Source organism: Tyto alba, unplaced genomic scaffold (genome assembly GCF_018691265.1).
Source record: "Tyto alba isolate M040663 unplaced genomic scaffold, T.alba_DEE_v4.0 Super-Scaffold_12, whole genome shotgun sequence".
NCBI classification, from domain to species: Eukaryota; Metazoa; Chordata; class Aves; order Strigiformes; family Tytonidae; genus Tyto; species Tyto alba.
Genome location: NW_024881274.1, coordinates 1,884,691 through 1,907,319, shown reverse-complemented (window position 1 = coordinate 1,907,319; position 22,629 = coordinate 1,884,691). Strand labels below are relative to the sequence as shown.

The following is a 22,629-nucleotide window of genomic DNA, read 5'->3' as shown; positions in this document are numbered from 1 at the left end:
CTTCTTTTTCTTGGAGGACTGATGAAGCAGCAAGGCAGCAACCACCCACCGGGATGGAGGACGGGTGAATTCCCCTGCCTTTGGCTGCACAGAGAGTTTAGAGCTTGTCTTTTTAATCAAAATGAGTGATTTTCACAAAACTTAGAGAGAATGATCTTTGCTACCTCTCTCCCTCACTGTCAAATCTGAGGATACAGCAGCCACATAAAACCACGTTTCCCTGGGAAACCAAGCTAAAAATAGCCAGGCTGCCTGGCTGGGGAGACCGGTCTGGAGTTTTTGAAATTGCAGTTAGGACAAGATAGCACTGGGGGTTAAATATCTGCATTATGGACCCTGAGCGCTAAAGGCCCCCGTGACAACACTGCTGCTCCTGCTCTAACAGGCGGTCGCTGGAGGTGAAAGCCGCCCTCCCTCCCAGCGCGGGGGGAGCTCAGCCCCCCCCCAGCCAGCAGCCCCACAGCGGCGGGTGGGCTCCGATCCGCAAGCCCACGCTGGGGGACGTAGCCTGGTTTGAAGCCACTGTCAGCCTGGGCCCGGTGCAGGGTGGAGGTGGGGGCTGAAAGGAGCCCAGGCACGAGCAGGTGCGGCTCGGCGCGGGGGACGCCGGCACCGCAGCTCGCCGGGGGTGTCCGTCCCCGAGGTGGTGTCAGCCGAGGCCCCGCGGGACCCACAGCTCTCCCGTCGGGGCTCTCCTCCGGTCGGCCCCTCCACACCGACGTGAGCAAAAGGAACGAACTCACGCTCCAGGGGGTTGGGGCTGGGGTGGCCTGAGGGGGTATGACAAGACGGACGGGAGCTTTATTTTATTGCTTTTGGCTGTTCTCTACCTGTACAGCCACGAAACATCTTACACCGTCAAAGCAATCTGCACAAACACAAATATAACATATTTCTGCAAGAAGGAACGGTCCCCCAGAGGCCCAACTGCAAACCAGTCGTTTCTGGGAGGGAGCTCGTTCGGTGAGCAGTCCCGACGGGGCAGCGTAAGGCTGGAGCCATCTCTATAAATCCTGCCCCACGCGACTGCCGAGCAGATGCCAGGATGGGGTGACAGAGAAGGAATAACACCTTCCCCTCACCAAAATCAGCTCATCTTTGGACTTCACACAAGGAAAAACAAGAAGGGGGAAAAAAAAAAAAAAATCTCTGTTGCATTTAATTCAGAATCTAATTACTTTGTATAAATTAGTTAGCTGGTTTCCACCTAAGATTTAACATGTAATAGCCTATGAATCACATCTCTGTTACAGGATATATTGTGCCATTTATATGTAAAAATGCTTTATGCACGGTACCCTGTGGACTAGGGATATTAATTTATACCACAGGCTCTGGAAGATTAAATGAAATTAAAGAAGGAGATAAGACACTACTGCTGATCAATGCTTCTTAACAAGGAACATACTCTATGTGCATTTTAAGGTGAAATCAGCCATCAGAGTCTACACAGCCATAAGGTCAGTTGGTATATATGAAGGCGATGCACATTAAAACCCCACTGGTGGTAACAAGGACTCCGGTCACCACCACCTGCTTTGCTGGCTGCTTGCTCTGTATGCTTTTAAATACTCCATTTAATCTGCCCAGATCAACTCCTGCAGACACGAACCCAGGCAGGCAATATTCCTCACTGTACTCTTGATTTTCCCTCCTTCCAGCAAGCTGCATTTTGTGGCAAGAACTTTCCTGGCAGCTCTTCCAGCCAACCTCTATTTATTTCCTGCCAGTTTGAGAGCACCACAGGGAAGAGGGATGAGGACTACTGTGCTCAGGCACAGGCACCCCAATTTCCCTAACGAGGCTGCGACACCCACTCCAAAGGCTTCTAACCCCTTTATGAAGAGCAGTCATCACTCCTAAGTTATCCCACCCAAAGGACAGGGCACACCAGCCACGGGCAGGGGCTGACTAAGGAGTCACACCAGGAGACGAGGTTCCTCCTCCTCAATCAGCACGCTGCAACTCCAACAGCACCAAACTGTTTTCATGTTTATGCTCCGCCCTGACCAGCTCCTCCTCACTACTTAAAAGAGAACAAAACATTACTTACGGTCTAATTTTAAGCTAGTGCCCTGGAGCCAGAAACTGAATTAATTTCCATAGATCCTGAGTGGTTTACCAGTATAGTGGAGCTAATTACCTCTTCTCCCCCCCATCTCCATTATTACTGTCACCTCCTGTAGGGACACCACAGAAGCAATGTCCTACCCCACTAATGCAGCACACAGCAGTAACCCAGGACTGTCTGGGAGAAGACAGTAAATGCTCCTTTAGCATCTCAAATATGCCAGGCGGCATATGAAAATAACCCCTAACACAAAAGTGTTTGGTGAGAAAACAAGAATCATCTGGACTGCAAGAAGCTGAATTTATTATATATGCCTAAAGACAACAGGGCTTAGATCCAATAACGCAAAGTTATTAGGTGCCAAGAAATGCAGAAGCCACCCAGCGGTAATTTTTTTTCATGTGTTTTTATACATCTGCTTAGAAATTCTCTTTTGATTAGAGATAAGGGAATTTAGACTGGCATGAAAACATGGCATGCTTTATTACTGAAGTTATAAAACCAGAAGGATTCCCGAGTCCCTAGAAATGAACACTTCAGGTGTGATCCCTTATCCACAGGTTTCAGTGGATGTCTGTCCCATCCTGTCGACACTCTTAGTAAAGGTCGGATCAATTTATCTGTACCATGTACGCACTCCATCATGAGCATCCAAAATAGACAGTTTAATCACAGTATCCACACAGTCACGCGCGTGTGCCAGTATAACTACGTTCCTTCTGTCTAACAGCTCTGGTCCGGTGCCTGGGTGAACAAGTAGGAACATCGAAGCCCTCTTCTAAATGAATTTGTAAAGAGAAAAACCAGGAAGAAGAAAACTTGACATGTGCAGTATGCACAATGCTGATGACTTTCTATCCTGGACTGCAAACCCATCTACAACAACCACAACCCTACAAAAACTTAGTGGGTATAAAGCACTTGTTAAATAATCACCTTTGCTGGATCATTTTCACCAGAAAAAAAATAATGCTCAACACTGGCCTTTGACAACACAGCTCAGACTCTCCAGGATAGAGCTAGAAGCGTAATTTTATTTATTTTTTTTTTAAAAAAAACGATTAAGGCATCCCATGATTTAATGCCATCTCTTCAAACAGCAGCATTGCCTGCAATCAGAACACAAAGGCTTCTGAGCAGGGAGACCAAAACTGGGAATAACACATCACAAGTGGGGAGGAAAAAAAAGGTCTAAATGATGCAATAAAAAAATAAACCATGTCTCTTCAGAAACGACTGCTAAAGAAATGAGGGGCCACATTTTGCATTCATTATCATTCTGCTAGCAAATCCCTGGAGACTACAAGCCAGCCAGCATTTTAGCACACACACTAAAAGAGGATGAGGAAAGGGGATTTTAAGTAGGTCACCAGTAAATATGATCATGATGGATCTTTTTTGTCGTTGTTTTTGTTTGCTGTCAGCCACTGGAGTCCTTATTTGAGAGAAGTGCTGGAGAAGAAAAGAATTCACGCAAACAGCAGCAAGGTGGGCAGCATATCCAGAGGAAAATGTGTGTTACCTTTTGGAAACCAGCCTTGAACTTCTGGCAGGGGCAAGTCTCCCGTGACGAGCGCTCTGGAGCTGCGCACACATCACCGCTGCTCTGCCGTGGGCCTGGCCGTGCCCAGGCAGCTGCTGCTGAGGAATATGGGGAAAGGCAGGTTGTGATTTTATGCCAAGGGGCTTTAGTGGAATCCGAGCATTATCCTCTTTCCTTTCTGATTTCTTTTCCTACCTCTCAGGTTTCTAGCGCTGAGGAAATCAACCTCAAGGCACTCCTCCCTGTCCGAGTCCCGCTCCCTGCTCAGGGAGCTGCTTCTGTAGTGTTTGGGGGATAAAAAAAAAAAAAAAGAAAAAAAGAATTGGGAACCAAACCAAACTGTCCCCCTGTTCCACAAGCTCTAGGGAGCACTGTGTGTTTGCATAAAGACGGGGCAGAGGAGAGGTGGGGAAAGCAGAGGCGGGATGCCTGTCTCCTCTCGGGTGCTGCTCTCCGCCACCGCGGCGAGCCAGCCTGTCGTGGTTTGGGCCTGGTTGGCAGCCAACCACCACGCAGCAGCTCTCCCTCCCTTCCCCTCCGGCAATGAGAAGGGACAGAGAGCCAGGCTTGGGGTTCGAGATAGGACTGGGACAGGGAAAAATTCCCCTTTATGATCACGAGCAAAAGGCAGACTCGTTAGGGGAAGGAAAAAACCCCATACATTTATTACAGACACTAACAACACATAACAGAGTAGGACAGTAAGAAGCACTGCCACATCTTGAGAACACCTTCCCCCCACCCCTCCCTTCTTCCCAGCTCAGCTCTGCTCCCGATAGCTCTACCTCCTCCCCCAGGGGCGCAGGGGCAGGGAATGGGGGGTGCAGTCAGCGCTGCCACTTCCCTTATCTTCGGTGGGGGGAGCTTCTGGAACTTGATCCCCCTGCTCCATCATGGTCCCCCTCTCACAGGAGACAGTCCTCCACAAACTTTCTCTGACTTGAATTCCTCCCACGGGCCGCAGCGTTCCCCACACTGCTCTGTCATGGGTCACTAACTTCCTCCGACTGGATTCCCTCCCACGGCTGCAGCCCTTCCCGAGCTGCTCCGGCGTGGGACTCCCCCGCATGCTGCAATCCTCCCAGTGCTGAATTACAGCAGCGGGGCTGCCTTTTCCCATGAGACCCTGGCCTTCTTCGGGCACAGCACCTTGATCAGACAAGCAGAAGCCACAGGCCATAAATCAATGTCTGCTCCACCGTAGATCTCCATGGGTGGCAGGGGGGCCACGCTGCCGTCTCCCCACAGGATACAGGGGGGTCTCTGCTCCGGCACACCTCCCCCCTCCTTCCTTCCTCTGTTCCCCCACTGACCTTGGTGTTCACGCAGCTGCAGCAACTCCTCCTCACCAGTCCCACTGCCCATCACCACGTCCCTTCTTAAATACGTTATCGCAGAGGCGCAGCTGATGGGCTCAATTTCCCAAACAGAAGTGGAGCTGACTTGGAGCTGAGGGAGCTTCGAGAAGCTTCTCACAGGGGGCGCCCCAATAGCCCCCTCCCCTGCCACCAAAAAACTCCACCACTCACTCAACCCAGGACACAGCCGAGGCGGGCAGGGCCAGCACAGGGACACGCGAGGCCAGAAGAGTTTCACCATGTGCACAGAGGCCCAGACTGCAGCGGCCACCCAAACCCCACGGGAAGGACGAGAAGCCATCACGCAAAGCCACGTCGTCTGCCATTCTCTGACTCTGCTCCCGCGCTGAGCTCCAGGTGCAGTCCACACTGGATGCGAGATGCTGCCGTGCTTGGCACGTGTTTGGCTTCAAAGTGAGACCACCACTGCACGCTGCTCAGGTCCCAGCTCTGCGTGGGTCCCTCCCCTCCAGCACAGGAACACCGCGCTCTGCCAGCCTGCGCAGGTTGACTGGCATCAACATGGCTCCTCTGGAGAGGGAGCTTCAAGGGGAGAAAGGGGAAAATAAAGGGGAAAAAGATATTCCAGTATTCCATCAAAACTGGATTGTGGCTGAATGAGCAGGAAGAAGGGACTAGCTTGGGTTCGTTGTCAGATGCACAGGAGGAATGCTACTGTAATGCTAGGTCAAACTCAAGTTTACATCCTATTCAGTTCTGCCTTTAAAAAACCCCCAAACTAGCACATTGTTTCTAAACTTTGGTTGCTGAGTAGTCTGAGAGCAGGCAGAGCACGGGTTTTCTCGAGGTCCTCAGAGATATAAGCAGAGACGGACATTTTACAAAATGATGCCCCTATAGAGGGGCCTAGAAAGCTTCAGCATTTCAGGAGCTTTCTGTTCCTGGAGAAATATCAGGCTGTTCGCCCTGTTCAGTGCGTACCTGGAGCTCCTTCTACCACAACTTTCCCCATTAGTGGGGAAAAAAAAAAGGCCAGGGAAAACAGACAAGCTCATACACCTTTGAGGCAGAGCGCAACATCGGACGTGATCTGAAGGTGGAAGCAGCAGGTGCTATTTGGGCTTTTCCTAATTTGACTTTGTATCGTCTGGATTGCATTTGCCTCTCAGCACTGCAGCTCCTGAATTAAATCCTTGAAGGAAACTGGCTGTAATGAAGGAGCATAAGCTATCCCCCTCATCACCTGTTGAAGCCACAGACTGCCTGAAGGCAAGGGGCTGTGCAAACACTTCTCCCCTTGCCCCTATGGGTAACAAACCCACCACGTGAAGTGCCTTTTGCCAGCTATTTATCAAACCAGTGAGCACTGCATGAAGAAAACGGTTCATTGTTTTTCTCTCGGTAATAGCTGCTGGCTGAACACCGCAGAGATGCCGAAGGCATCTGTAATTGCAGGCACTCCCACATGAACTCCCAAGAAAAGACAGGTTGCTCTGGCGCGCCCGAAGGACACTGCGGAGCTGCCGGAGAGCTGGCCACGGCGCGATTAGGCTCGGGCTGAGAAGCAAGCTAAGCGCTGGAGCCACAGACTGAAGCATTAAATAAAAGGATTGTAATGGCAGATCCTCCTCGCAACGGTTCAAGTACCACTGGTAAGGTTTGAGCTCGTTTAGTCCTTCCAAAGAAAAGCAGCAGTTGTGCTGAGAGTCGTCTGCCGCCTCTCCCCACACGCCTCTCTGAGTACTTGATGTTCTGCCTCAAAAAAACATGGGGTTTAAGGCAAACCAGCATGTCACTTTGAAAACTTCCAGGCTTTAGAGCTCTAAATATGACTTGCCCCATTAGCCTGCTACCAGCAGCACATTCTGAGGCCAGATTCTTTAAGGTGACATTTTCTAACATGGAATTTTTTTTTTTTTTTTTTAAAGCATCTCAGAGCAATAACGCAGCTCATAGCGCAGCAGGGCACAGGAATCGGGAACACCGCAGTTCCCCTCAGCGTTATCCTTCGGCGCCTCTGATACACCAAGGCACGATCCAGCCATCACATCTGGCAGGGAGAGAAGTCTGAACTCTGGCTGGCTTCACCGAACGGAGATCTATCCCAGACACACCAGCTCCTCGGGATGCCGCGTACTCTGAAGATGCAAATCGAACCGTACGCATTTATATACAGCACACGCGTGACTCTACTGGAAGTTGATGGAGGGCAGTAGAAAGCCGTGGTGATGCCCGCTGCTGAAGGAGAAACCCTCGAAGCAGTCTTAAATGTCACACCGCTCTCTGCAGGGTGTCAAAAATAGCATCTCAAAAAGGAAGAAATTCTACTTTCTATGAGATTAAACTGGAAGGGCCTTTGCGCAGAGCCTGTCCCTAGCAGTGCTGTATTACTGAAATTCTGTATTACCGAGGGAGAAGCCATCTGGGGCACGACCTGATCTCCTGATGGACGCCACTTGTCCCCAGACACTGATGTTGGGGATACCTGGGAATCGCCCGTCCTAGCCCGGCAGTTTTCAACCCACGTCCCGACAGCAGGTTACAAACCACCCCCGACACGAGTTACCCACGGCAGAGCAGGTCGGAGCCACGCCGCGGATGAACGCGAGAGGGGACGGGTCACAGCGGAGCAGGACGGGACCGGCCGTCGGTCTGTCCGTGCGCGGGGCTGGACACAGCAGCAGCCTTACGTGTGTTGGAGGCTGCAGCACAAGTGCTGGGTAAGAGAGATAAACTGAGGAATTCACATCAGCACTCTATTTTTTTTTTTTTTTTTTCTTCCCCTTCTCACTTAATTTATCATTAAAACATCTTATTTCGGTAATAAATTATTACATGTAACTACAGAGCTACAGGCGGGAGCAAACGGATTCAGCCTGACTTTATGAACAAAGCAGATTTACAGGGAAATTTGCCTCGGATCATTCTCAACGCATCTGTTCTGAAAAAGGGGGAAAAAGCAATGTTTAAGCAATAGCCAATCAAAACTGATTTAGGGATCTGAAGGACTGAAACGAAGCCAACACGTTAAAACTAACCACAAAAATTACCATAACTACACTTATGCAAATCTTTTTCATATTACATAAAAAACCCAACATAGCTTTATTTAGGAATTTGGCACGCTAAAGGGGAAAGAGGAGAGCCATGCACAAAACATGTGAGCACTTATTTCACTCAGATATTAGGATAAGAAACACAGCAGCAGAATTACAAGCTGGCCAAGGAGAATTTATAAGGAGAGCAATACACCAGGCTCAATATATTAAGTTCAATTTTATACTGCAAACTTGATTCTGCAGACTGGCTTTTCTTTTTCCAGCGTGGTTTTTAGCAGGAGCTTTAAAATTTGAGCTCAGTCATTAAGTTGTGGATCTGTTGTAAAAAAAAAAATAAAAGCTATAAAGTCTGTCAAGACATAAAAGGGTTTTTTGGTGTTTTTTTTTTTTTTTTTTTTTTTTCAAAGTCAGGTTAATACAGCCACATTTAAATACTAATTTATTTGACCTTGACTTCAGGAGGAATTGTTGGGACCCAATATTTTTACCAAATATTCAATCTCTATTTGAAAAGTAAGTTCCTTAGACATTTCAAAAAAATGTGAAGCACCAAGCTAGGGGTCTTTATCACATCCAGATTTTATCAGCTAGATGCTCCACACTTTCCAGAAAAAAAACAAAGCAAAACCTACCCTCTAAGCATAAAATTTTAGTTACGTGCCAAAGTCACTAATTACTTTTGAAAGAGCAGTCTCAGAAACATCAAGTGCCTCTCTGAGAACAATTCAAATGTTGAATTCACAAGATGAAATGAACTGAGCAAGAGAAATGGAAGGAAAGCATGCTTAAAAGAGAAAATTTTGGCTCAGTTGAAGATGCTATAAAGTAGAAAAGTAGACAGAAAGCTTTGTTAATGTGTACTTTTATGATACTTTGTTTTATGTAACAATGTAAAAAGTAGCAGAAATATTTCTGATGAGGTTTATCAAATATGCAAACACTTCAAGAGAAAAATGCATCTTTTCTCCCAGTTTCAAACGTAACAGAAATCTAGTGAGCCTATTGATGTTATTATATTTTCACCTCTCTAAAAATACTAAAGCCTTGAAAATAATTGTTGTCCTCATCTTTATAAAAGCATCTTTTTGATATTTAGCAGTTCTCTCCAAAATTGAAGGTGTGTGCTTGAAAGGCAAAGCAACAGCAGAAGCTTGGGTCTGGATCTGGTCCAGAGAGCTGATGAACAGGCAGTCACTAAGCACCTTTAATCAGAAATAACGAGACTCACAGTAGGAAAACCACCCCGTGAGTGACTCACTACAAACAAATGAGGAGTGCATCAACTTATGCTAGTATTTCAGCATCACCTATGAGACATTCTTAATCTCCAAAGGTTTGTAAAGCAGCTCCTGGGTGCTGACAACCCTGACCAGCGCCGTCGGCAGCAGCATCCCACATTACGTGGAAGGAAACAGGTTACACGTTTTGGCCAAGATCTGACAGACAGTGGAAGAGCCGGCCCTAAGCACACCAGAATTTGCACAAATTTGAAGTTGTGTGCTGACACCAAAAATACATCTGCATCGCTTTGAGTCCAAACCTGCATTTAAAAAAAAAAAAAAGTTAAGTGAAACATGCTGGTATAGTTATGGCAGACCACAGACTACAAGGGGAGTGTAAAAGATTACTTCTTCCTAGTAGCTTGTTTTCCAATATAATATCCCTTCACTTAAGCACATGAGGCAGATGGCATGAATTACAACCCCCCTCCTCAAATAAAACAAAAATATAAAAGTTTTATATGCCTGAGATTTGCGAAGCAGGGAGGTTCCCAGCACACAGAGCGGCGGATGCCAGGACAGCTGCTCGGGGCAGATGGGTCCTTTGACAGCTTGATAATACTGACTTGCTGGTGAAACTAAGCCCCGGTAAGGCCAGCCAACGTGGGGCCATCTGTTTACTGGAGAGGAAAGGCTCTTGGAACAGCAGGCAGCCAATGCTTTGGTTGAGAATTAAACCAACAGCAAGATCATCAGTATTTACAACCTTTACTGGTGCAACCACACACGTACAGCTGGCAGCGTAGCTCTGCCCCGGCAGGCTGCTCCCGCAGCGCTGCGCTCGGCCTCACAACGCGGCCTGGGATTTTTGTGCTACGGTCTGTACCACCGAAGGCTCTTTAGAAGATGCTTTCTGCTTATGTCAGTTTGTTAACAGCAGGCAAGGTGATGGCTCGTGTCAAACTTTCAGAGCCTTGAATGAATGCCAAGAGCTGTAGTTCAAGATTGAAAATAATAATATGGTTAGAAAGGTGTGATAATGAATATACTGAATTCAGCAGAGAGCCCATAAGAAACATTTTTGTAGGATGAAACACTCATTCACCTATTCCCATAGTAATACTTTCTCTGGAGAAAATCCACAGCACCAACAGGGAAACTTGACTGGGAAGGCTGGCGCAGTAGCTGCAGAATGCAGAAACTTCATATTGCTGCACCACAATGACTACTCAGGTGTGATTTCTTTAATTGTTTTTATATTGTGATTATAAATTTCTCAAGGACAGGAAGGAGCTGGACAGAGGCTCATAAAAGGGCACCGAAAATGTTAAGTGCTCTAAAATATTAAAGTGTTCGTACTTAGAAGTATGATGGCTTCTATAACTCCTAGTAAGGAGGAGGAGAATGGGTTTGAATTTTCTATTATAGGATACTGCAAAATATCTATCATGGCTTCTGACAGTCTAAATGCTATTTTTTCCCCCAGACCACAAATTATTCTTCCAGTTTCACAGTGCTGCTATAGACTGTCCAAGAACAGGAAGGAATCACCTGTTTTAGCCCAGTAGATCCACTAGCTGCAGATGGGAATGAATTAGGCAACTCAACACTTTGCAAAAGGTTAATAAGACAAAAGATCATTTGTTAGTAATATATCACACTGGTGTGGTGGGCTGGAGAGGACCTTTGAGTCACTGGAGAACTGTTTTCATAGGAATTATAGTTATTGCAAAAACCTGGTTCTAAATTTTCTAAGTAATCAATGATTTTTTAAGTGCCCTGAATAAGACTTCCTGAATACAAAACAATTTCCGAACACAACAAGCAACTAAACCACTGGAAAAGTCAATCTCCTTCAAAGCACATCAAGCTGCAATAACTGCTAATTTCTTCCAAGATTTCCATCCCAGGAGGACCCTGAACATCTGCATGGAGCTTTAGCATCTAGATGCTGCTTACAGAACGGAAAGTGAAGTTACATGGAGATGCTGGTACAAAGTAACTTGAATGTGTCTCAGCCACAGCAGAGTCCTCCTTCCAGTAGATTTCAGATAGAATTTGTGTTGACAATGGGAGTAGGCCATGGGCAGGCTAGGGAAGGAAAAACTGACCAGTAAACCTCTTTGTACTCAAAGGAAGGCCATAAAAGATAATAAATTGCTACTATTCACATTATCGGACAAAATAATTGACTTTTAGATGTAGAGGACAAGTACTTAAATAAAGGAATCACAGTTTTGCTGCAAAAATTAAACTCAGCCTCTTGAAAGTCTAAGCCCCTCTCTCGAGCTCATTTTACTCTCAATATAACAAATCCAGGCCTGTGGCAGACTACGCTCTTTTTTTCCATGCCAGGAACATATTGAGAAATGTTACAAGAAGCTATTTTTTCTGTAGAATGTGAGATGGGGAAGGCTTCCCTGGCCAGGGAGTTCAGGACACTGAATCAGAAACAGTGAATGAACCCTGCTGCAGCAGCAGCACTGGGAAGATGAGTTTTAGGAAAGGAAAAAATCCTCTTCTGAGTTCTTAATGAGTTCTGTTCTAGCAAGACAAGTGTTTAGAAAAGCTCGGTGGCATCAACAGCTGCAGAAACCTTTTCCAAAATATAAAAGAATTAAAGAAGAGAGTGCGCTTCATTGGGGTGCTGTAATTCCATCTCTTGGTGTCCTGAAGTCACTGAAAGCAACAAATCTTTAGTCTACACAACGTATTTTCTGAAGGAAAACTGCAATTTCTTAACCCAAGTTACAACTGTGGGGTTGACAAACCTACACAGGAATTAGCAGAGATGATTATAAAGATCATAAATTAGCTAAAGGTAAATCTTTGCTAAGTCTTAGAATTTTTTTTTAAGTCACTAAGACAAGGTAAGAGAATTAAGCCAATTTTTCCAGTTTTTATATATATATATATATATATATATATATTTATTTTTTTTTTTTTTTTAAATAAGGAAACTCTATTTCTCTTTGCCACTACCCTTTCGCAGGAGGGAGTATCTGGTGCTTAAAAGCTGACAGCTAACTGTGGGTTAGGGCTCCCCCCAAAACACAGTAGAATTTTACTATAAATTCATTATGAAGAGAAATTCTGTACAAAAACAAAGCTTAAGCACTGAAAGAAGTGTTAGGGAAGAGTCTGATATGAATAAAGTCTGGTCCTTTGTCAGGCTCCAGCCACCACTAACAATGGTGTCAGCCACTGGCACGGCTGAATCAGAACTAAACACGGGTTAGTTGGCAGTGGTGACAAAGGACAAATCGTATTAAACAGCAATTTAGAAGCAGTTTGTTTCCAGCCCGCTTTTCTGAAAAAAATATCTTTGATCTCATCTAGCCTACAAGAAATCACCAGCATCGATGGAAACTTCCAGTTAAAGAGTACTCATCACCGGCCTGGCTGCCAGCGCTGCTGACACCCATTGTCAGTTAATGGATAATTTTCATAGCGTTCACAAAGCTTAAGTGACAGATTAATTTGACACCAGCGGTTGTAACACCCTTCCTTTGTGTGGAGGCTTTCTGCCTTATGAGATGGTTATTTCCTTGGAGTAAGGTCGCTTTGTGAGCAGCACACCACCACACTTGTGTTTTCAAATACCAGTTGGGACTCCTTCCTTTGTCCCAAAAAACCACGAGTGTGAATCCCCATCGTGTCCCCCAGATTGGTGCTGACTAAAGAGAAGATGCTTCTCTTTTAACTCACATCTAAATCTATTAGTCTCAGCAGTTAATCAAGGTTGTTACAAGAGAAAGGTAAACAGCTTTAAAAGCAAAGAACAATTTAAACTGATTAAAATCAGCACAGTTTTGTTACGAGACAAATTGAAGCGTTTTTAACCTCTTGCATGATACCTGGGCCTGAGCTTGCAAGGTACAATTCTTCATATCAGTGGAAAAAATTAAAATAAAAAACTATTGAATCGATTTTAATCAAATTGGGCACTCCTATCTAATGATCTGTATTCCAGACCGTGCTTGTAACTGAGCTGAAGATTTTCTCCTAAACAAGTAAAAATAATGTTGAATCTCCTCTGTTTTTTTTTTTTTTTTACAAATAGCATCAAAAATGTGTAAAATGCTTGTCCTCACCCTTGCATAATGGATTGAAAATGTGTATTTACAGTGTGTTTCTTTCCATCTATCTGACAAATATCTCAGCATTCATGCTATTAACAAAGATCACCCAGTAGGCAGCACTCTCGGAACTCAACCTTAACCACCACTATTTAGATAACAGCGAATTTTAAAATCTTTCACTTAAACGTGTTTGCAGGAAGCTTTGTTTGCCACACCATGAACTGCTGCAAAGAGCAAAAAACCAGAACACACATTTGTGAGTTCTTCTATTTCTAGTAAATATATTTAATCTCCCCAAATTGCCTGCAATTCTGGTTAAATTTGATTCTGACACTCGATTTGTGTTGTTCAGGGAGATTAGGGGCATACTGCACTCACCCAAAGTTTTAAGCAATTCTAGTGAAACTAGTATTTATGGCTAAAGCTTTGAATACCAGGAAAGCAGTCAGAAGTGTGCTTTTTTTTCCAAAGAAAGGCTTTTCTGAATGCCCTGAAGCAGTCTCCCCTAGGCTGGGCATGCCCCAGCCCCAAGCTCAGCCCTGGTGTCTCCTGTGGCCATACCAAGGGGCGAGCAGCCTCCGCTCCCCCGTGCAATGCAACCCCACTTCTCCCCCTTCCAGGCTCCCCAGCCTGCTTAAACTGAGAACTCTCTGGACCAGGATCAGTTTGTTTATAGTATTTAGCAGAATAAAGCTTTAATCCCAGATATATCCCCTGTGTGCCACAGCACTGCCAGGGCAGGCGAAGGAAGGGGCGTTTCGTAAGGACGCGCTGCCCCACGCAAATCTTGCCTAATGTGGAAGCCTGGGCAAACTGTGCACCTTACACCAAACGTGTTTCTATTTCAGTTTGTTTTGAAAGGCTGATGGTACAGCTTTTCCCGCCAATTTTTAAACATAGATGTGCATATACATATACTTTCTGCATTTTACATATATACCTATATAAATATATACACCTACTTTCTCAAATTTTTGCATATATTCATATATATAAATGTATTTATATGCATGTATTTCCCCCAATTTTTTACATAGATATGTATAAATTATACATACACACACCCCTGTACTACAAAGAGACGATACACGTGCACATGACACTAAATCTAATAACCAAACCTCTCCACTTCCCCAATCAAATCAATTGCTACCATCTCAGCTAATGTAATGAAATGCACAGATGGAGCAAAATTACAATACTTAAGGCATGTAAAAGGGAAAGCTGAGGAACGTAATCTTCCTGAAGACACCTTCGTGCCATGCCAAAGAGAGCCCTGCATGGAATAAGAACAGGGTAGCAGGCTTTAATGGAGCCTACCATCCATCCTATTAGTTTGAGATCCACTTTTATGAATTACTGCTCCGTCAATAACGTAGCAGTGCCAATGCAACTGGCTCTAAGGCATGCCAGTTTAAGAATCCAGAACTAAAGAAAATTAATCCAGTGCCCACTAATGATTAAAATTGGCTGACAGGTCTTAAAGCGCAATAGAAAATACAAAATTATCCTTAGGCAAGTGATTTTCTGCTGGAGTTCTGCAGGGATTGTTTTTTACTGTTCTTAACTCCCCCTTCCCTTCAGCAATCCTGGAAGAAAACCAGCGACTGCGGTTGCAGACAATACGGGGATTAGGAGAACAGAAAGCATCGACGAGAGCAGGCCACTGAGAGACATTGATCTGAACTGTGCGGGTAAATCAGACTGAAAATACAGTTTGTGTTTTAACACAGACAAAAGAAAAATTTCTTTAAATTAGGGTGCGCTGCAGAATGAAGCGGTGCTTGGGAACAAAGGGTGGGTCTCTGTTACCTTTGGTGGTGACATCTGAGCCGCCTCTACAATGCCCCGTGTTCAGATCACGACACTTCCACGCTGCAGGGAGGACCAGACACGGGAGGGGGCACAGGCAGTGCGAGAGTCACAAGAGGATGAGAGTAAAAGCAATTAGTGCTTTGGAAACCGGCTACGATCAGGTCTTCTCTGGTGCAGTACAGCTCCAAAGTACATCTAGAAAGAGTCCTCAAACTGTTGGACTGATCATCGAGACGTCTTCTAGAGGCTTAAGGACCATGAAGCAATGTGGGTGTAAAAGATGGAAGGGGTAAGTCCTTTCCTGGCTGATAACCTTCCCCTTTTACATCCACCATCACTACTCAGGTCCCTTTCCCCTGAGCGTGGGCTCCAACACTTGAAGGGACACCGGCCACATCCACAGCTTCTGAGAGCTGTTTCCCCTGCCCTGTAAGCAAGTGGCTTGGCAAGCCAACGATGAGAGCAATGTGCTACCCTCGTCACCTCAGAGCATCTTTTCTTCCTGCCAAGCAGAGTAAGAGGAGTCCCATCATCCACATTTCACACGCTTGCTCCTACAAGGGACTACCCAACACGCTGATGACTCTGCATCGCTCAGTGACAGAGCCACAGGCCTGCTTTTTTTTTTTTCTTTTCAAAGGAAACCAACAATAATCATGAGCTGCTAGAGGATTTTTCCAGCTATTTCATGCACTCTGCTTAACCACAGCTCTTCCCACCTGGCACGCACAAGGGCCCTGAGCTAGCCACAGCCAGAGAACAGCAAGGAAAACACCGAACGCAAGGTCATGGGCACGTCTACACACTGTTCTGCAGGCAGGCATGAACTTACTGTGGCCATTACATCAGCATCTCAGCCAGCTTCCCCATCACCTCTGTTGGGAATTCAGTTACCTAAATAACTGTATTGTTAAAAAAAAAAAAAAAAAAGAAAATCTAGCTGATATATTAGAAGTATGACTCAAATATCCGTTAACTTGACTATATACAATTCACTGTCTTGACCAGAAGAATTGCTGCTCCAACATTTTACAGCTCATAGAAGCATCATGTTAGCTTTATGCCATATAAATACTGTTTTGTGACCACAACATGAAAGTAAGAAAACTCCTCTAGCAATAATTTTTAAAAGATGCAGTTTCAGAGATTTTCATGGGCAGAGGGCAAAGATGTGAACTTGGGGCAGTGTGTTCCCAAATTTGAAGCCTTTATGCCTAAGAACAGGAACAGTGTAACTTCTCCAAAAGCAGCTGCCAGAATACAGTATCTGAAGACATTACCTCTAGACTTTTTCTAAAATAGTCTATTTCTTGCTGAAAATTTCCAAAATTTCCCATGCAAGAGATGTATCAGCATTGAAGTTCCCAGTTCAGAGAGTTTGGAAAAATAATAAAAACTGAAACAAAGCATCTGCATTAGGGGGTTCAGGCATCCTCAGCACAGATGTCCCCACCAACCTCCTCCTCATCTTTCTTACACTCTAATGCAGAATGGCATAGAATGTTACGTGACTTTATTACACAAGTATTTAAGTATCATTACCTACTACGCTACACATAGCCAAGGGTAGCTGTGCAACCTTACCCTTGCTCAAACCTCGTAACAGGGGTTTCAGGACTGGTATCGAGACGGCTGGAAATCACTTTGTGTGTTCAGAGGGGACCTTACGTGAGACCCGCCTGTAACCCAAGGAGCTCCCCACGGCCCAGGTGGGGCACGGCTCCCAAGTCCCATTCCAGGGTCACCCGGCGATTGAACTTTCAGGCTCAAGATTTTACTGCTGGATCCACTTTCTTTTCACAGCAATCACCTTCTGACAGGCAGGACAGAGAAACCTGACACTTGCCATGAGGCACACCGTGACTTTCAGCTAATCCCGTTTAATGAGGAATTCCCAAAGTGCCTCTCAAGCAAGGGGTCGGCTAATCCCGTTCACTGACAGGATTTTTTTACTCTCAGAAAATGGAAAGTGGCTGAAAACAAGAGTATTTCCTTTTATTTTGATTTACCGATATTGCTTTGAAGTGGGAGACCATGACATTTGGATATTTGGAAAATTAAACATGAGCTGTTCCTATACATTATCGTTAAACCAGTAACTTTTCTTAGATGTTGGAGAGAAAGGGGCTTTTAGACCAGCTCTCTCATTTAACCAGCTGTGCTGAGATTTGCCATTTGAAGCAGTAAAAAAATGCTAATATTGTATTAAGTGAAGATTAAACAGCATATAAGAGTATTTAATTGTCAATTTTACTACAGACAGCAATTAGATAAAAACTAATTCTTTTTAAAGATAAAAATGTCATTGTTAAATCCGTATAAGAAATTAAAAATCAATAGTCTATACCCTTATATGAAAGGCACAATATTTTAGACTGATGGATGTACAACATACTTTCTTAAAAATGAAGAACATGTGTCTCCCACTGAGCTATACCGGCTATGTGACAAAAAGGCTGGGTATTTTGTAGTAACATCTGAGCAAAAGGAACAGCAAACCAGGGCAATCTGAACACTGAACATACAGGACCTGGAGCGTACTCAACAGTTTCACAGCTCTTCCCAACATTAGAGACTTGTTAAGGCACTGAGGAGCATCAGCGATCTGAAGATGTCACCTGTGTTCAAAACATGCCAGACATGAAAGAACTCCAGCTACTTCACAGGATTCCTGAAATGAAGTGTGTTGCTTTACAATACCCATAATCTCCTGAGCTTTCAAGAGGAGCTACCTTTGAAATTAAACTATATTTAGGTAAATGCAAAAACAGTGAAGGTTTTCAGTTGCTTTTCAGCACCAAAATTCTCAAAAGAAGTTATGCCGATGCTGAGAATTAATTTCAAATGAATTTAGCACCTACCTCCAACAGTCCAGGCAGCACTGAACTTTACACTGTCATGGTGAGAAGTGGCTAAACCAGCACGATCTTCTTGAACTGATGAAAAAAACGACCTAAGGTAACCTAAATTCACTCCCATTGTCCTGCCACTCGTGGCTCTGTATGAATATTTACCTATAAAGACTCCTTCTCATGGGTCATAAATGGAGCATGATATTGTGAGCTGCAAAAGCCAACGCTTTTCAACATCAGTCCTCATAAAGAGCCTGTTCTGGAGGAGCAAGGAACAACTCTGAAGGTCTGTTCATTCCACACATCATTTCTCTACAGAGTTACTTTTATGTGATTGCCTGCAATGCAGTCACTGCTGTGATGCTTGTCTGCACACTCCTGAACGTGCTCTATGGTGTAACGGTGATTATTGCTAGTTCAGCTGTAGCTACAAGCAGCTTAACACACGATAACCACTTAAGTGTTCAGTTCACCAATAAAACAGCTTTTGCACATTGATTTACAAGAGAGACAGTTTTCAGGACACAGAGATGGCATTCTGCAGCTCAAGCAATAAATCATCTACTGATACCAGAGGCAGGGGGAGCAATCTGAGAAATGAGTAACTGTATCTTAATTTTATGTGTTACGAACTTCTCTGTAAGAAGCATTCAGGACACATTTTGACACACCTGAAATGCATATTCAGTGGTATTTGTCCCCAAACAACTATGCTGTAACAAACAGAAACAGGGAAGTTAGAAGGTGCAAGCCAAGTGTGGTAGCTGAAAGGTATGTCCCAAAAATGCAAGGAAAAAGCGTTGCTCTGGTACCCTAGTAGTACCGTGAAATGACACGGACAAAACTCCAGACTGACATCAGAATGACTTCAGGGCAAGTTTCTGATTTGGCACACTAGACTGAGTTTTCAACAAAATCCTTTCCCGAGACTGACCTCTTGAAGTGGCTTGCCAGGACTCCCACCAGCTCTCCAATCCTGCTGTCATTGGAGGGCTCTTTACTGAAGAGACAGACAATGAGATCCCTGTTGTCTTTCGTGTGGAAGACCACGAGCTGGTCCTTTCCATTGGAGACACTCAATCCTATCAACTGTGAAGGGAAAGCAAGAACAATGTTAGATACATTGATATATCTTTGCTACTTGCCAGGCTAGGTCTTTCCCCTCCCGCATGCCACGCTCGCTCTCAACTTCCACCTCTACCAGAGCGCTGAGGGGGGTGGTGGTGTGCAGGTCCCCAGTACTCCTCCCACAAGCTGCAAAAGTCAAGGTGGAAGAACAGAGGGTTTTTGCAAGTCAACAGTCTCAAAGGTGCAAGGAAATGTTACTGTCTAGCCTGGGCTCACTCTGAGCAACTCTTGCCAGGAGCGGCACTGTCCCGTGTTACGGTAGTGCCCCTCTGCCTATCCAGTACCATTCCCCACCCACCGACGAGGGCACCAGGAGGATTCCCAGCAGCTGAAGTTTTCTTCCCCCAAAATCTCACACTGGATGACAGCGCATCATTCAGTGGCAGAGCCACAAGCCTGCTCTTTTTTTTATTTTTCTTTTCAAAGGAAACCAACAAGAATCATGAGTCTGGCCAACAACCATCTTCAAATTCCCATACACAATGCTGGGAACACAATGATATGCAGATAACATAAGAATTAAGTTTACTGAATGCCTAAACATCTTGATGAAGACTGTATGTTGCAAACCCTGCAAAGCTGTGATGATTCCAGTATTTAGGCATGGATTAAGGTCTTGCTGTTCTGACAAAACAAAAAGGTGTGGGGTTTTTGCTTTCTTCCATTTTGTTTTTGTTTCTGTTTTTTTTTTTTTTTTTTTTTTTATCTGTTAAGTAACTGCCACTTAACACATTAAAAGGTTTTGTCCTCATCATCTCACAAAGCAAAACTGGGGAATTTTTAGGAGTGGCCATCTGGGTACACAGGCTATTCAGATGAAGATCAGAAAAAGCAAAAAATTAATCTGTGCTGGGGAAACAAAATATAAGGACTGCAAAAAGAACATCAAGAGGCGAGAACATTTAACAAACTGGTGCTAAAAAAAGAAAAAACCCAAACAAACAAAAAGAGAAAGGCAAAAGAATGCAGAGTACAGAGGGAGAATACAGCAGACCTCCTCTGTCCACTAACCAACTACATGACTCCTTTGAGTCATCCAGAGGTTTGGAGAGAGAAGCCACATTCTCCTAAAAGTGAGAAGCACCAATACACCATTTTGTGGAAATGAAAGTCTCATTATTTCCTTCTTAAAGAAAAATCCCTTCTATGTAACCCCACTGCCTGTGTGGGAAAGGGTATTAGCACAAATCGAGCTGGAGACAACTCACTCCTTTCAGAAGCATGAATCATATTCAGAAACGGTCTGGATCCTTGTGTTTGGTTTAGCAGTCGCAACGTATTATTTCCAAGAAACCTGTTCCAGCTCTGGATGTCTAACACACACCAGACAGCAGCATCGTCCCAGCAGAGCACGCCACAACCAACATGCAGCGGTGCGGTGTATGCCCTATTTTCTGGATGAAACACTACACAAGTTTAGAATCACTCACAACAACAGTTTGTTGGTTTATTATCACAGTACAAGAGTCTGTCTGAACTACAGTAGCTGCTGGTATTTTAAAAACTTATCTGAGACCTCCTGCTACCAGTTGCATAATACACCCAACACAGGTGGAGTTTATTCTCTACTGTTCATGCTATTTTGAGGTTATGAAATACTTTAAAAACAAGCTACACTTCATGCACAGACATTAACAGCTGCCTGGGTTTATAGTGTCCCTTAAAATTAATTTGCATGCTTAAATAACATCCTGTGAGCACAATAGCACCACAGGGACTACTGCCATCAAGGTTTTAAATGTGCACTGAGTGTGAAAGATGAACAAGTTGAAATCTCTGGATTTGAAAATCCTATTTAAACATTAATTATTCAACAGAACCATGTTAGAGGTCCAAGAGCCCTTCAAAATTTTCTGATTTCACCCCTCCCCATAAGACTGTCTGAACAAATAAATACAGCACAAAAGAAATAATTTCAGAGAAGGTGCTTATCTCAGTATTTACAAACACTAATATCAGCTCTTCTTGAAGATCGGGAAAAAATTCTCAGCATCCCCAGAACATCCTTTATTGTATTCACCACTGTACTGAGAAAGGTAGTTGCAAGATCCTTTCTGCTGCTCAGTCACCTTTTAATTCCTTTCTGCCAATATCTGTTTATTTTCTCTCCAGGAAAGAACAAAAAGATACTTGTATATTGGTACTTCTGAGGCAACTGCCAGAACGCTTGCACACAGAAAATCCCCCAAAGTAGCATCTCAATCCAGTGAAATAGTCAGGGTTGAAAAGAAAGCTATTGCTTTGTCATCATTTGCACAAAATTACAAATTCCTCACACAGAACACAAAATAGCAGAATGCAGAGCCTGGGACCCGAGCAGGCACGCGCTACGGGCTGCACTTAAACCATTTACATGTAAACATAGTTAAAGAAGATGGGGAACTGTAGCGCGATTTCTTCAGCCAAAACCAAGTTTATGGTCGTAACAGACATCAGCTGACTGTCTCCAATGATATTTCCATGGAAACACCATCCCTGAGGATGCTGCCGTGTTGACAGGGTGCTTTCGAAATGCTGACAGCCAGCAGCACAGCTAACAAGCAGACAGACGAATTTCAGCTGGGTTCACCTTTCCATATCGGGAGGGCAATCCATCTTCCCCAGTGAACATGCATCCTTCTAGTAGGACATCTGATACAGGGGTATACACCAAGACCGGAGCAATTATTATCCATTTGCTTCTTAAAAATCTTCCTATTAGTTCAAACAATTGTTTTCCCGAAAGGGAAGGAGTCTCTGTATCACTAACTGGCTACTTACACCACCCCCCTGTACACAGCGAAAGGGTTTCCATGCAAGAAGGGATTGGGCAGAAAAATGAGAGATGCAAGGCAGCTCACAATGTGAAAGACAACATGTATTCAGATCATTTAGTAACAAATATAAAACAGAACTACAAAAGGAAAAAACAACTGCATTACGGCGTTAACCATTAACAGGAGTTCAGTATACAAAGTCCTGGCAATAGAGATACCAGTATTTCCTGTGCTTTATATGCACCAAAACCATTCCCAAACTCTCTCCTCCTCCCCTCTTGCTGTGGCGCAGAGGGGTCAGCGGGAAGCCAGCAGGACTAGTGAGCATGCCCTAGCACCACGATGCAATCCCCACGTGTACGGGCTGATTTTCTACCGTTCCCCAGGACCACAGTGCTGAAGGGAAGAGGAGAGGCTGCGGCCAACAGAGCAGTAAATTTATTACTACAACATTTACCAAAGATAGCTTTTGTCAAATTGCCACTGTGGGATATTATTCTGCCACCTGTATGAGTCAGTGAAGGGTCTGTCGGACCCATCCTTCCCGTGCAAAGCACTCCAGGACCCCTTCACAGTTGCTCAGGTCAAAGAAACTGTTCGGACAAGAAGCCTTGTGGTAGGTTGTTAAAGGGAATAATCACAGATCTACAAATAAAGATGATTAATACCTATGGAAATTTAAGTATTCAAAGAACAAGAGACCTACATGTAGAGACCACTAACTGTTTTGGTGCCAGAGGAAATGCAGAGCAGTCAGCCAACATACAGTTTGTGCTACAGCGCT

The 22,629-nt window shown here is 44.5% G+C and overlaps 1 protein-coding gene across 1 annotated transcript in view; it reads right to left on the bottom strand.

Annotated features, from left to right (window-relative positions):
• The window catches only part of MYO1D (myosin ID), a 164,343-nt gene that overhangs the window by 42,295 nt on the left and 99,419 nt on the right, over nucleotides 1-22,629 (bottom strand). The window contains exon 21 of the mRNA XM_042787118.1: nucleotides 18,896-19,050. Coding sequence (XP_042643052.1) covers nucleotides 18,896-19,050 — 155 coding nt within the window. The remainder of the gene's footprint in view (nucleotides 1-18,895; nucleotides 19,051-22,629) is intronic.